The 13,995-nt window shown below is 50.2% G+C and overlaps 1 protein-coding gene across 1 annotated transcript; it reads left to right on the top strand.

The window, feature by feature from the left end:
* Positions 1-307: 307 nt before the first annotated feature.
* Positions 308-13,721, top strand: LOC140722830 (uncharacterized). The gene is made up of 8 exons (XM_073037482.1): positions 308-365; positions 991-1,107; positions 1,781-1,876; positions 9,053-9,142; positions 10,043-10,138; positions 10,403-10,492; positions 13,080-13,165; positions 13,440-13,721. The coding sequence occupies exons 1-8, from the start codon at positions 308-310 to the stop codon at positions 13,512-13,514; spliced, it is 708 nt and encodes a 235-aa protein (XP_072893583.1). The 3' UTR covers positions 13,515-13,721.
* Positions 13,722-13,995: the final 274 nt, after the last annotated feature.

Here is a 13,995-nt window from a genome sequence, read left to right as displayed (position 1 = left end):
TGAATGCCGAGTGGGAGATGTGAGGAGAGAGATTTGGGAGACGAGGGTAGAGGTAGTCAGATTTGACCAGGACTTGAGCCTCCCATTCCTGCCATTGAGATCCTTCCTGATCGAACGTAAGACCTGTTCACTACTTTACTCTTCCTTTGTATATCTTCTTATTGCAGATTCTCAGTCAGACACAACTCGGGAACCCCAGGGATCTGTGACTGCAGAACTTGGCCTGGGTTTGACCACCACCACAGCAGGGTCTTCAAGCTCACGTACAGATACCCAGTCAGACATAACTCCGGAACCACAGGGCTCAATGACAGGTGAATCTGTTCCGGGTTTGACCACCACACCAGCTGGGTCTGTGAGCTCAGGTAAAGATCCCTATTTCAATTCAACGTCCCATTCCCAGTTGTCTATCCAAGGCCTCCTCTACTGACATGATGAGGCCAAACTCAGACTGGAGGGCCAACAACTCATATTCCATCTGGGTAGCCTGCAAACTAATAGCATGAACATTGATTTCACTAACTTCCAGTAATTTCTCTCCCCTACCACTTCTCTCTAATTCCATTTTTACTCTGGCTCCCCTCTTAACCCCTCTGTTCTCCTCAGCTGCCCATCACCTCCCTCTGGTCCCCCCCCCCCCATCTCTTATTCTGTTCACTGCGATTCGATTGCTCCGCCTTCAGCCCTTTACCTCTTCCACATAACACCTCCCAGCTTCTCAAATCAACCCCTCCCTCACCCACCCACCTTCCCACTCACCTGGTTTCACCTGTCACCTGCCAGCTGTACTCCTCCCCACCTCTTCATTCTGGCTTCTTCTCCCTTCCTTTCCAGTGCTGATGAAGGGTCTCACCTGAAAACATTCACTGTTTATTCCCCTCCAGAGATGCAGCCTGACCTGCTGAGTTCTTCCAGCATTTTGTGTGTGTTGCTCTGGATTTTCAGAATCTTTAGTCTTTGTGAATTATTGTCCCTGTTGTGTTGTTTAAGCTCTGCGTTGCTTTGTTCCAGACATGAAGGTTTCCACATTGGACCAGTCTAAAGGATCGTCTACTAGAGAAGAGACTCAGAATCCGACCTCTATCCCAGCGGGAGACACATCCTCAGGTACCAAGTCTCATGTCGGTCTGTGTTCATTCAGTCTCTGTCACTCTGTGAGGTTGAACCTCCCATGGACCAGTTCACCTACTGGATGTACAGTGCATTGTGGGTAGGGGAGTGATTGATGGAGTCAGTGGATCCTCTCTCCTGTCTGTTGGGTTGGGTTTGGTGAGTCGTGAGGGATGGGGCTCTGTTGGGGGTTGGAGAGAGTGGGGTGGGAGGAATGAAAAGAAAGCGGTGGAGAGACTGAGAGTGACACAAGAGGGAGGTTTCAAATGGCTCCATTTATTATCAGAGAATGTATGCTGTGTAGAACCTGAAGTACTTGATCTTTGCAGAAATCCATGCTGGAGTGGGAGGAAAGAGAGAGTGATGACTGTGTGAGGAGAGTCAGACAGAGAGATCAGTGAGAGTGACACTCGAACTAGAGGGAGGGAAGGAGAGTCTGAAAAGAGAGTGATGCAGACAGAGTGAATGCTGAGAGAGGGAGATGTGAGGAGAGGGATTTGTGAGACAAGGGTAGAGGAATTAAAGAGCAAAGAAGAGTGAAGTGTATGTATTTCAGAGGACAGATTTGACCTGGACTTGAACCTCCTGTCACTGCCATTGAGTTCCTTCCTGATTAAATTTAAAACTTGTTTACTACTTTCCCCATCCTTTGTATATCTTCTTATTACAGATTCCCAGTCAGACACAACTCATGAACCCCAGCGATCTGTAACGGGAGACCCTGGTCTGGGTGTGACCACCACCCGAGCAGGGTCTGCAAATGCAGGTATGTGTGGTGAGGTCATTGAAGGGAACGATCTTTCTCTCCTTCAGCCCCAAATATTCATCTGGGCTCTGACTGAGAGTAGTGACTGGTCACAGACATTCACGAGGGAGAGTTGCTGAACAGGGACTGGATGGTTTTGGTATCTCTTCAGATCAGAGACCTCCTTTCCAAATTGTTGTCCCAGTGGCTCCCATTTCAATTCAACTTCCCATTCCCATTCCCACGTGTCTGTCCAATGACTCCGCCACTGACATGATGAGGTCAAACTTTGATTGGAGGGGCAACACCTCATACTGTGTCTGGGTCGTGTCCAAACTGACAGCATGAACATTGATTTCTCTAACTTCCAGTAATTTATACCCCTACCAATTCCCTCTCCTTCCACCTCTTTTTGGCACACTATTTAGCCCTTCTGTTCTGCTCACCTGCCCATCATCTCCCTCTGGACACTCTCTTCACTTCCTTTACTCTATGGTCCATTGTCCTCTCCGATTGGATTAGTCCTCCTTCAGCCCTTGTTCTATGTATCACCTCCAAGCTTCTCAAATCATCTCCTCCCTCACCCACCCACCTTCCCACTCACGTGGCTTCACCTATCACCTGCCAGCTGTACTCCTCCCCACTTCTTTATTCTGGCTTCTTCCCCCTTCCTCTCTAGTGCTGATGAAGGGTCTCAGCCCAAAACATTCACTGTTTATTCCCCTCCAGAGATGCAGCCTGACCTGCTGAGCTCTTCCAGCATTTTGTGTGTGTTGCTCTGGATTTTCAGCATCTGCAGAATCTCTCATCTTTATGAATTATTGTCCCTGTTTAATCTCTACCACTCTCCCATGTCTCTGTTACTTTGTTCCAGACCTGGAGGCTTCCACAAAGAATCAGTCCGATGGATCATCTACAGGACAACCCACCCCATCACCATCCTCTGTCTCAGCAGGACAGACAACTTCAGGTATTAGTTCTTTTACCATCGGGGTCTCTCAGTCTCTCTCTGTGATGTCGAACTTCTCACAGACCAATTCAGCTGTTGGATGTGCGTCGTAACGGGCTGCCAATGAGTGTTCAGTTATTCATCCCACCTGTCTGTGTGAAATTTCTGCGAAGTTCAAGAGAGCTCACATTTGGTGAAGGCATTTGCTTCGTCATTAACCACTGGTGACTGGAAGGGAAGGAGGGATAGTTGGGAAGGTAGGAGAGAGGGCAGGAGAGAGCACCAGCAAGGGAATGGAGGGGAATGTGTAAGATAGAGTAGTGGAGGGAGGATGGTGACTGGATGGATGGAAATGGGGCGAGTGAATGGAGAAATGGGTAGAAAGTAGGGCTAATTGGAGGGGAAAGGCAGACAAGGAGGGAATGAGGTACGAGAAGGTGTCATAGAGTTGGGGGAGGAGTTGGGGAAGAGGTGGCTGGAGATGAAGTGATGCTGAAGATTCACAGGTCCACAGCTGGACAGTGCAGATCCGGATCAATGCTGGGGATCATTGAAGGAAACTCTGGGAATATTTGTTTCATCGCTCACCGCTGGTGCCTGGAATGTGGTGAATGTTGTTTCAGTGTTTAAAGAGGGCAACGAGGATGGGACATGGATATCGACGGGACTCGGGTTCACTGGCAGATGCTGGGCTATCAAATGGGTTGAGTCGGGTTGGGATGGCCGAGGGATTGGAGATTGGTCATCATGTTGGGATCGGAGGAGATGCCTGGAGAATTGTAGCCCCTGTGGTGGGTGGGAATACACAGGACACCTGCTGAATAGTGGACGTTATATGGAGGTTGGGCAGGACTATGGTGCATCAGGGTATTGGGTGGTTTTTGAAGTGTTTGGGAATCAGAGAGCATTAGGGGACTTGGTGGACACAGTGAGAGGGATGATTGAGCTGAGAGTGATGGAGTAAGTGTCAAAGGGATGTTCTGAGTGGTCAGAGAGAAAGACTGACAGATCAGAGGGAAGAAACTAGTGAGAAATGAGAGAAGGGGAGATAGGAACTGTGACAAGATGGAGAGGGAAGGTATGTTGGACCACAGTTGTTGGACAGAGTAATAGAGGAAAGTGGGATGTATTGGGTGAGTAGCAGACAAACTGAGGAGACAGTGTGATGGTGTCTGGGAGAGGGAGGGATGGAGTGTCTAACAGGAGAAAGATGGAGTGAATTGCGAAGGTTGTGTTTGTGGAGTGGGGGAGAACTAAGGGGAGGGATTTCAGTGTCTCAGATAGGAAGGATGGATGGTTATGAGAGAAGAATGGGGTGTGAGATTAAAGAAGAGGGTTGACTGAAGAGGGAGGTGTGAATGGCCCGGGGGTGGGGGGTGGTGGGGAGAATAGTGTGGAGTTTGAGGTTTAACCCATTTGATTTTAGTTGATAGTTTCTTCCTATGTTGTTACCTCCCATCTCCCCAGTGGTGTTCCCCCACACCACAGTTAGTTCTCTGACTGGTTCACATTCGTAGTGAACTAGTGGGAACCCAGGAAGCAATGACTGAGAACCTGGGCTGGGTTTGTCCACCACCAGATCTGGTGTCAGAGGAGAAGATCACTGAGGGGAATGTTTCTCTCCCTGTTCAATCCGGGAATAGAGATTCATAATTGGAAGTGGCATCACAGGTAGATCGGGTCGTGAAGAGCGCGTTTGGCAGTTTGGCCTTCATAAATCAAAGTATTCGGTCGTGATGTTATGGTGAAGTTGTATAAAGCATTGGCAGGGCCTGATTTGGAATATTGTCAACTGCTGGCAGGAAAGACGTCAATAAGATTTGACAGAGTTCGGGGAAAATTTACAAGGATATTGCTGGGACTTGAGGACCTGGGTTATAGTGAAAGGTTCAATAGGTTTGGGCTTCATTCCCTGGAATGAAGGAGAATGAGGGGAGATTAGATGGAGGTATGTATAATGATGAGGGTACAGGTCGTGTCAATACAAGCTTTTCCACTGACATTACAGAGGTCATGGGTTAAGGGTGAAAGGTGAAATAGTTAAGGGGGAACCTGACAAGAGACAATAGATCTAAAGTACTCATTATATTCTTCTGCCATTTCTCTGTTTCCCATAACAATTTCACCTAATTCATTCTTCAAGGGCCCAACATTGTTCTTAACTATCTTCTTTCTCTTCACATACCTAAAAATGCTTTTGCTATCTTCCTTTATATTCCTAGCTAGCTTGCGTTCATACCTCATTTTTTCTCCCCATATTGTCTTTTTGGTTAAGTTCTGTTGTTCCTTAAAAACTTCCCAATCATCTGTCCTCCCACTCACCTTAGCTCTGTCATACTTCCTTTTTTTTTTAATGCTATGTAATCTCTGACTTCCTTTGTCAACCACTGTGGCCCCTTTCCCCCCTTTGAATCCTTCCTTCTCTGGGGGATGAACTGATTTTGCACCTTGTGCATTATTCCCAAGAATACCTGCCATTGCTGTTCCACTGTCTTTTCTGCTAGGCTATCCGTCCAGTCAACTTTGGCCAGCTCCTCCCTCATGGCTCCATAGTTTCCCCTGTTCAACTGCAACACTGACAACTCCGAGCTGCCCTTATCCTTCTCAAATTGCAGATAAGAACTTATCATATTATGATCACTACCTCCTAATGGCACCCTGTCTGCAAGATCGCTTATCAAATCCTGTTCATTACATAACACTAAATCCAGAATAGTCTTGTCCCTGGTCGGCTCTCGTTCCAAGAATGCATCCCGTAGGCACTCTACAAACTCCCTATCCTGTGGTCCAGCACCAACCTGATTTTCCCAGTTCACCTGCATATTGAAATCCCCCATAACTACTGCGACATTACCTTTGCCACATGCTAATGTTAACTCCCTATTCAACTGGCACCCAATATCCATGCTACTGTTTGGTGGCCTGTAGACAACACCCATTTGGGTCCTTTTGCCCTTACTGTTCCTCAATTCTATCCACACAGACTCCACTTCTCCTGACCCTATGTCCCCCCTTGCAAAGGACTGAATCTCATTCCTCACCAACAGGGCCACCCCACCCCCTCTGCCCACATTTCTGTCCCTACGATAGCACGTATACCCTTGAACATTCATTTCCCAGGTCTGATCTCCCTGCAGCCATGTCTCCGTTATCCCAACAACATCATAGTTACCCATTCGCACCTGGGTTTCAAGCTCATCCGCCTTATTTCTGACACTTCGTGCATTCAGATATAGAATTTTTAGCCCATTTCTCCTCTCTCTGTTTGAATCGCTGTCTATTGTGCTTAACCCAGCTCCCCGAACTCCCATCGGGCTATACGCCCCTAGAATTTTGTTGTCCTTCCTAAATTTACTTATTCTTTCAACACATTTAACTCCATGTTCCGTCAGACCATCCCTCTGTACATGTGTCCTCCTTATCACTTGTTCCGCCTCACCTTTCTCTACGACACACTTAATATTCCGGAACCATGTAGTCCCCACCTGTCCTTTATTCTTCATCTCGCTATCCTCTCTCACATTCTGGATCCCCGCCCCCCGCAAATTTAGTTTAAACCCCCCCAAGAAGCACTAGCAAACTTCCCTGCAAGAATGTTAGTACCGCTCCAGTTCAGGTGTAAACCGTCCCTTCGGAACAGATCCCACCTTCCCTGGAACAAAGCCCAATTATCTACAAACCTGAAGCCCTCCCTCCTGCACCATCCTCTCAGCCACGTATTAATCTTTATAATCTTTCTGTTCCTTGCTTCACTCGCACGTGGCACAGGTAGCAATCCAGAGATTGTTACCCTGGGGGTCCTTCTCTTCAGCTTCGCACCTAACTCCCTACGCAGGACCCCCTCACTCATCTGACCCACGTCATTGGTCCCTACATGGACCACAACATCTGGATTCTTGCCCTCCCTCTCGAGAATAACCTGCACCTGATTTGAGATGTCTCGGACCCCGGCAGCAGGGAAGCAACATACCATCCGAGACTCCCGATCTTCCCCACAAAATCTCCTATCCGCCCCCCTGACTATAGAATCCCCTATCAATACCGCTCTCTTCTCTTCCCTCCTCCCCTTCCTAGTCGAGGGTCCAACTTCAGTGCCAGAGACAGGACCACTGCAGCTTGTTCCTGGTAGGTCATCCCCACCAACAGTATCCAAAACAGTATACTTATTTTTGATGGGAACGGCCACAGGGGTGTTCTTCTCTCTCTGTCTGCTCCCCCTGCCTCTCTTGACTGTCACCCATTTGCCTACCTCCTGTCTTTTCGGTGTGACTACCTCCCGATAACTCTTATCTATCTCTGCCTCTGTCTCCCGACTGATCCGTAGTTCATCCAGCTCCTGCTCCAATTCCCTAACTCGGTCTGATAGGAGCTGCAGCTGGATGCACCTTTTGCAGGTGTGGTCATCAGGGACAACTGTGTTGACCCTGACCTCCCACATACTGCATACGGAGCACACCACTGCTCAAACTGTCTCCCCCATCACCTGATCCCAGATTAGTCAGAATAAATGAAAAGCAGGATACTTGCCGAAGTCCTCTTGCGCCAAAGCCCAGCACTCTGCTCCTGCGCACTCCGCTGCCCGCTCCTGAAAGTGGGCCGCTTTGTAAAGCCCGCGCTCGCCGCTGACGTCACCCGCACTTGCGCAGCTTTACCTTCCTCCTCAGGTATTCTCCAGGTAGGTCCGACGGTCTCGGCCTACCTACAACGGCTGATCCTCCAATCTCCAGTCGTCTGTCGATCACGAGCACTCCTTACTCCCACTCCGCTGCCCGCTCCTGAAAGTGGGTCGCTTTGTAAAGCCCGCGCTCGCCGCTGACGTCACCCGCACTTGCGCAGCTTTACCTTCCTCCTCAGGTATTCTCCAGGTAGGTCCGAGGGTCTCGGCCTACCTACAACGGCTGATCCTCCAATATCCAGTCGTCTGTCGATCACGAGCACTCCTTACTCCCACTCCGCTGCCCGCACCGACACTGCCCGCTCCTGAAATTGGGCCGCTTTTTAAAGCCCGCGCTCGCCGCTGACGTCACCTGCACTTGCACAGCTTTACCTTCCTCCTCAGGTATTCTCCAGGTAGGTCCGACGGTCTCGGACCTGAGGGTCAACCTCTTCACTCAGAGGGTACTGAGAGTGTGGAATGAGCTGTCAGTGAAGTGGTGGATGTGGGTTTGAATGCAGCACTGAGGAGACGTTTGGATAAGTACAAGGATGGGAACAGTATGAGGGACTATGGTCCAAGTGTGGGTCAATGAGAATAGGCAGAATAGCAGGTTGCACAGACTAGACCCTGTAGCTCAACACTCTGTGTCGGACTGGGGAATACACGAACAACGGAAACCCGTTAAAGTCCTTGTGATGTCTGATACACATCTCCACAGATCTGGGTGTTTAGTTTGTGTGTGATGGAGATGAGTGGAGGAGGGGTCAGAGGATTAGAGAGTGTGGAGGGGAGGGGATGAGAGAGAGCAGAAGAGATTAGGGACAGGGTAGGAGAGGAGATGAGAGAGAGGAAGTGAGTGTGGGAGAGTGGAAGGAAGGGACAGCATAGGGGAGGAGGGAGAAGATAAACAGTGTAGGTCAGGAGAGAATAGAACGGGGGGATGAAGGGGTATAGATGATGGAGGTTGAGAGAGGGTCTGTGGGGTGAAGGGTATGCAGGTAAGTGCTGAAGGAGTAGTGGAGGACTGACAGTGGGGGAGGAAAAGGAGGGAGGGGAGTGCAGGAGAGGGGAATGAAGAGAATGGAGGGGAGAGTGTGACAGAGAGAAGAGGGGAGAGTGGAGAATCGTGGATGGAACTGGTGAGTAGTCTGTAGGGGAGTGAGGATAGTGAATGCAGAGAGGAGTGAGGGGGAGTGAAGTAAGAGGGTGGTAAGAAGGAGGGTTGGATGGAGTGAATGACAGATTGGAGGGGAAATTCGGGTCTACGAAGGGGCAATTGAGTGGACGGGTGAGAGGTGGCTGGAGAGGAAGTGACACTGGAAGTATACAGACCCACAGCTGGACAGTGTGGGTCAGGAATCAGTGGTGTGGATCATTGAAGAAACACTGATCCCCATGTTGATTCCTGAACTTCGTCCCGACTCCCACTGAAGGGAATGATCAGGGGTGACAGGGAATTGGGAGAGACAGTGGAGAGACCCTGTGTAAAGTTGGTTTCTACACGCACCTATTCCTCTGTTCCTCTGACTCATGGTGATTGCTTCAGTGTCTCCACTCTCTCACTCTCTCTGTTCCTCTATTCTACACACAGGTAGTTCCACAGGGAAACAGACCGATGGGTCAGTGTCTGGAGAACACACCCAGAAATCATCCTCTGTCCCAGCAGGAGACACGAGCCCAGGTGTGAATTCTTCTGTCTGTATGGATTCAATCTCACACTGTAAAATACAGCTTCTCAGGGATCAGTTTACCTGCTGGATGCAGGGGATGGGGTGTAAATGATGGAGTGAGAGGTTCCTCGCTCCTCCCTGTGACAAATTTCTGCACCATCCAGGATCACTACAAGGGAGGGTGTTGTACAGTTATAACGTGGGCAGTAATGACCTTGGTCTGAGTTTAGTCCATGGGCCGGGTGAGGTGGGTTGGTGACCAGAGCATGAGGACTCAGCTAGGGTCGTGTTAGGATGGGATGGATGAGGGATCGGACAATGATCATTGTGTGTTGGGGTGGTGGGAAACACTGAGAGGGCCAAGGCCCCAATGACCGGGTGGGAACTGACTGGATACCTGGTGAGTCCATGGAGTTAGTGATATTGGGGAGTTTTTGAAGAGTTGGGACATGAGAGTGCATTGTTGGTCTTCGCAGTGGAGAATGGTGAAGTTTTGAAGTAACGTCGTATCTGTATGTAGAGATTGTTTTTGTGACATGTTGAATAGGGTCAGGATTGGGGTTGGAGAGTGTGAGGTGGAATGAATGAGCAGAGAGGGGTGGATGTTGGACTGGAGATGCTAAAGGAGAGAAGATGATTCATGCTTGACAACTACCTGATAAGACTCTGCACGCTCGGGAAATGGTAGTGGGATTCACTGAAGGGAACCCTCATTACCATGTTCAGTTGCAGAAATTCATGCTGAGGAGAGAGACCTGGAGTCATGGTGGTTTGGGAGGGAGAGTCAGAATAGGGAAGTGGATATTGTTGGTTTCTTCACACACCCCATCCCCATTCCCTCAGACGCATGTCTTGTCTAATGATCTGTTTCTGTGTTTCCACTCTCATGTTTCTCCATTTCTTTATTCCAGGTTTCTGGACTTACACAGGGAAACAGTCTGAAAGGTCATCCACTGGAGATTTTCCCCAAGAAACTTCTTCAGACCCAACTCGAGATACAGCCTCAGGTACCAAGTCTTGCGAACGTGTGTCATTCCATAACTTTGTAACCTGGAAGTTCTCATGAGCCGATTCAAGTTGAAGTTTATTGTAATTCAACCATGCATTTATATATAGGGAAGTGAAACAATCATTCCTGTGTCAAACTGAGGGCAGTGAGGGGAGGATTGGGAAGGAGAGGCATGGTGTCAGTTTCACCACAGACCCAGTCTCCCATTCCCTGAACTCCTGTCCCACTGTGATGACCTGTTTTGGGTGTTCCTTCATTGCAGACCAGGAGACTTCCACAGGGGAACAGCCCAAAGGATCAACTACTGGAGGGTGTATACAGAAACCGTCCTCCGCCCCAATGGATACCTCAGGTACGAAGTCTTGGGACTGTTGGAGACATTTGATCATTTCCACTCCTCCACTCCCTTCTCCCCCTCTCCCCCATTGCCCCAGTCCCCCACTCCTGCGCCTATTCACCTGCTCGACCTGCAGTGCAGGGCACATGAATGACAGAGTCAGGGGAGACAATGGGCCGAGAGGCCAGTAGGTGGCTGGAGAGGGTAAGTGTGGAGACCAGGGAGAGGGTCAGAGTATCCGGGAGAAAGGGTGTGTGGGGGTGTTATGACAGGAAAGTGATGGGGAGACGGAATAGCATTCATCATTAAAGACACCCATCACTCAGTAATCCCTCTTCACATTGCTATCACAAAGGAGGAGGAACAGGAGTCTGAAGACACACAATCAGCATTTCACGAACAGATTCTTCCCTCCGTCATCAGATTCCTGAATGGACAATGAACCCACGATCACTACTTCCATTACTTTGTCCTCTCTTTGTGCACTGCTGGTTTGTAAATGTATGTTCATGTGGGAGGAGATTATGCCGGTGACATTAAACCTGATTCTGAATAGAGAGACCTGATGTCACTGAGGAAGGGAATGACTGGATGTGGTGGGAGGGATGTGTGGGTGAGGAGAGATGGTCGGTGTGATTGAGGAGGGAGAGGGTGACTGAGGAGTGGAGGGGGAATAGAGAGACCTGATGTCACTGAGGAAGGGAATGACTGGATGTGGTGGGAGGGATGTGTGGGTGAGGAGAGATGGTCGGAGTGATTGAGGAGGGAGAGCGTGACTGAGGAGTGGAGGGGGAATAGAGAGACCTGATGTCACTGAGGAAGGGAATGACTGGATGTGGTGGGAGGGATGTGTGGGTGAGGAGAGATGGTCGGAGTGATTGAGGAGGGAGAGCGTGACTGAGGAGTGGAGGGGGAATAGAGAGACCTGATGTCACTGAGGAAGGGAATGACTGGATGTGATGGGAGGGAGGTGTGGGTGAGGAGAGATGGTCGGAGTGATTGAGGAGGGAGAGGGTGACTGAGGAGTGGAGGGGGAATAGAGAGACCTGATGTCACTGAGGAAGGGAATGACTGGATGTGATGGGAGGGAGGTGTGGGTGAGGAGAGATGGTCGGAGTGATTGAGGAGGGAGAGGGTGACTGAGGAGTGGAGGGGGAATAGAGAGACCTGATGTCACTGAGGAAGGGAATGACTGGATGTGGTGTGAGGGATGTGTGGGTGAGGAGAGATGGTCGGAGTGATTGAGGAGGGAGAGGGTGACTGAGGAGTGGAGGGGGAATAGAGAGACCTGATGTCACTGAGGAAGGGAATGACTGGATGTGGTGTGAGGGATGTCTGGGTGAGGTCAGGTGGTCGGAGTGATTGAGGAGGGAGAGGGTGACTGAGGAGTGAAGGGGGAATAGAGAGACCTGATGTCACTGAGGAAGGGAATGACTGGATGTGATGGGAGGGAGGTGTGGGTGAGGAGAGATGGTCGGAGTGATTGAGGAGGGAGAGGGTGACTGAGGAGTGGAGGGGGAATAGAGAGACCTGATGTCACTGAGGAAGGGAATGACTGGATGTGATGGGTGGGATGTGTGGGTGAGGAGAGATGGTCGGAGTGATTGAGGAGGGAGAGGGTGACTGAGGAGTGAAGGGGGAATGGAGAGACTTGATGTCACTGAGGAAGGGAATGACTGGATGTGGTGGGAGGGATGTGTGGGTGAGGAGAGATGGTCGGAGTGATTGAGGAGGGAGAGGGTGACTGAGGAAGGAAATGACTGAATGTGGTCGGAGGGATGTGTGGGTGAGGAGAGATGGTCGGAGTGATTGAGGAGGGAGAGGGTGACTGAGGAAGGAAATGACTGAATGTGGTCGGAGGGATGTGTGGGTGAGGAGAGATGGTCGGAGTGATTGAGGAGGGGGAGGGTGACTGAGGGGTGGTGAGGGGGAGTGGGAGCTGACTGATATCTGGAATGGCCTGAATACAGAGGGATGGTGAGTGAATGAGGGAGGTTTCTTGCCAGTTTCCATGACGTGTTCATCCAAGAGTCTATTCTCCGTGTGATCATAAGTCTTCACTCCTCGTTAACACACTACACCCAATAGCAGCGGCTCTAATCTTCTGTACCAGTGACCATGTACTGCTCTAATCTTACATGTGGATATAACTGACATCATTTCCCATGTCCATAAATCTGTCCAATGCAGGTAATTGGGAAATCCCACATTCCATGTCTCTGTCTCTCACTCTGGATTCATCCATCTTTCTCTTTCTTTTCTCACTACCACTTTCCACCCCACTCACTGTCTGCCCCTCCCTCCTTCTCTGCCTCTCCTCACGACCTGTGCACACACTCTCCCTGACCCCACCCCTGCCCTTTTCCCACACTCTCCCTGTCTCTGTCTAAATGAATATTGACATAGATATTTGATGAGGATGTGGGGAGGAATCAAGCTGTCAGAGGGTGGGGTGGGTGTGGGGAGGAATCAAGGTGTGCAAGGGTGGGCAGTGGGGGAGAAGAGATTGCACGATCGAAGGGACGGAGACGAGGGAGCACATCCTGTGAGCAGCACTTGACCTGACAGTGACACCATGTTGACACTGGGCTGTTTTGTTCAGGAGAAGAGGACGGGTGGATTGACGTGCAGGTGACAGCGAGTGGAGACATGAGTGAGGAAGAAGTGCGGGAAGCCATTCGAAACAAGGTGAGAGAGTGAGCTGAAAGGGATGGGGTGGAGGGAGGGCGGAACACGGGGACAAATATCCTCTCCTTCCCCTTGCCACCTTCCCCTCCACCACCCAGACCCTCATTTCTGTATCACCCACTCAATTTTCTCTCCTCTCATCCTCCTCTTTCCTCTTAGCTCCCTCCCTCTCTGTCACACCTCTGCCTCCTGTCTCGATGCTCCTCTCCTCCCGTCAATCCTTTAACTTCTCCTTCCTCGGCAATCATTCATCTTTCGTCCTCTCTGGCCGCAGCTCCGGGAGATGTTCGATGATCCGGATCCTCAGATCGAGCTTGTGCAGTGCACGTCGGAGCCTCCAGAGGAGTGAGGGAGTGATCCGTCAACAAGTGAAGGAGTCTGCAGTTCCATCTCCCTGACGCTTTACACCCTCTCCCTTACTCCAGCCTGCCTTTAGACTAGTATACGGCTCACAGAGGGTTAATCCTAGGAGAGCCCTGAGATGTTGCTACACTCTGCTGATTCCCCAGTGTGCCGCAGCCTGCGAGCTTTTAGTTGGTCACATTGTGAAGTACGATCCCATTGAGTAGTGACACCAGAAGCCTAGAACTGAGAATGAGCACACAGACCTGGCCTGTTCCAGGAGGAGCAGATATCCCAAATGATGAGATTAATCACAGAACATCCCAGGTATAGTCCCCATAAACACCAACACCCCTCACTACAGGACTGTCAGTGTGAGACACACACCTTCCGCAGTGTACGGTCTGTAAACACCGACACCCCTCACTACAGGACCGGGTCAGTGTGAGACGTCACACACCTTCCGCAGTGTACGGTCTGTAAACACC

Source organism: Hemitrygon akajei, unplaced genomic scaffold, assembly GCF_048418815.1.
Source record: "Hemitrygon akajei unplaced genomic scaffold, sHemAka1.3 Scf000090, whole genome shotgun sequence".
In the NCBI taxonomy this organism is placed as follows: domain Eukaryota; kingdom Metazoa; phylum Chordata; class Chondrichthyes; order Myliobatiformes; family Dasyatidae; genus Hemitrygon; species Hemitrygon akajei.
Note: the sequence above shows the minus strand (reverse complement) of the source record. Positions and strands in the feature narration are given on the sequence as shown.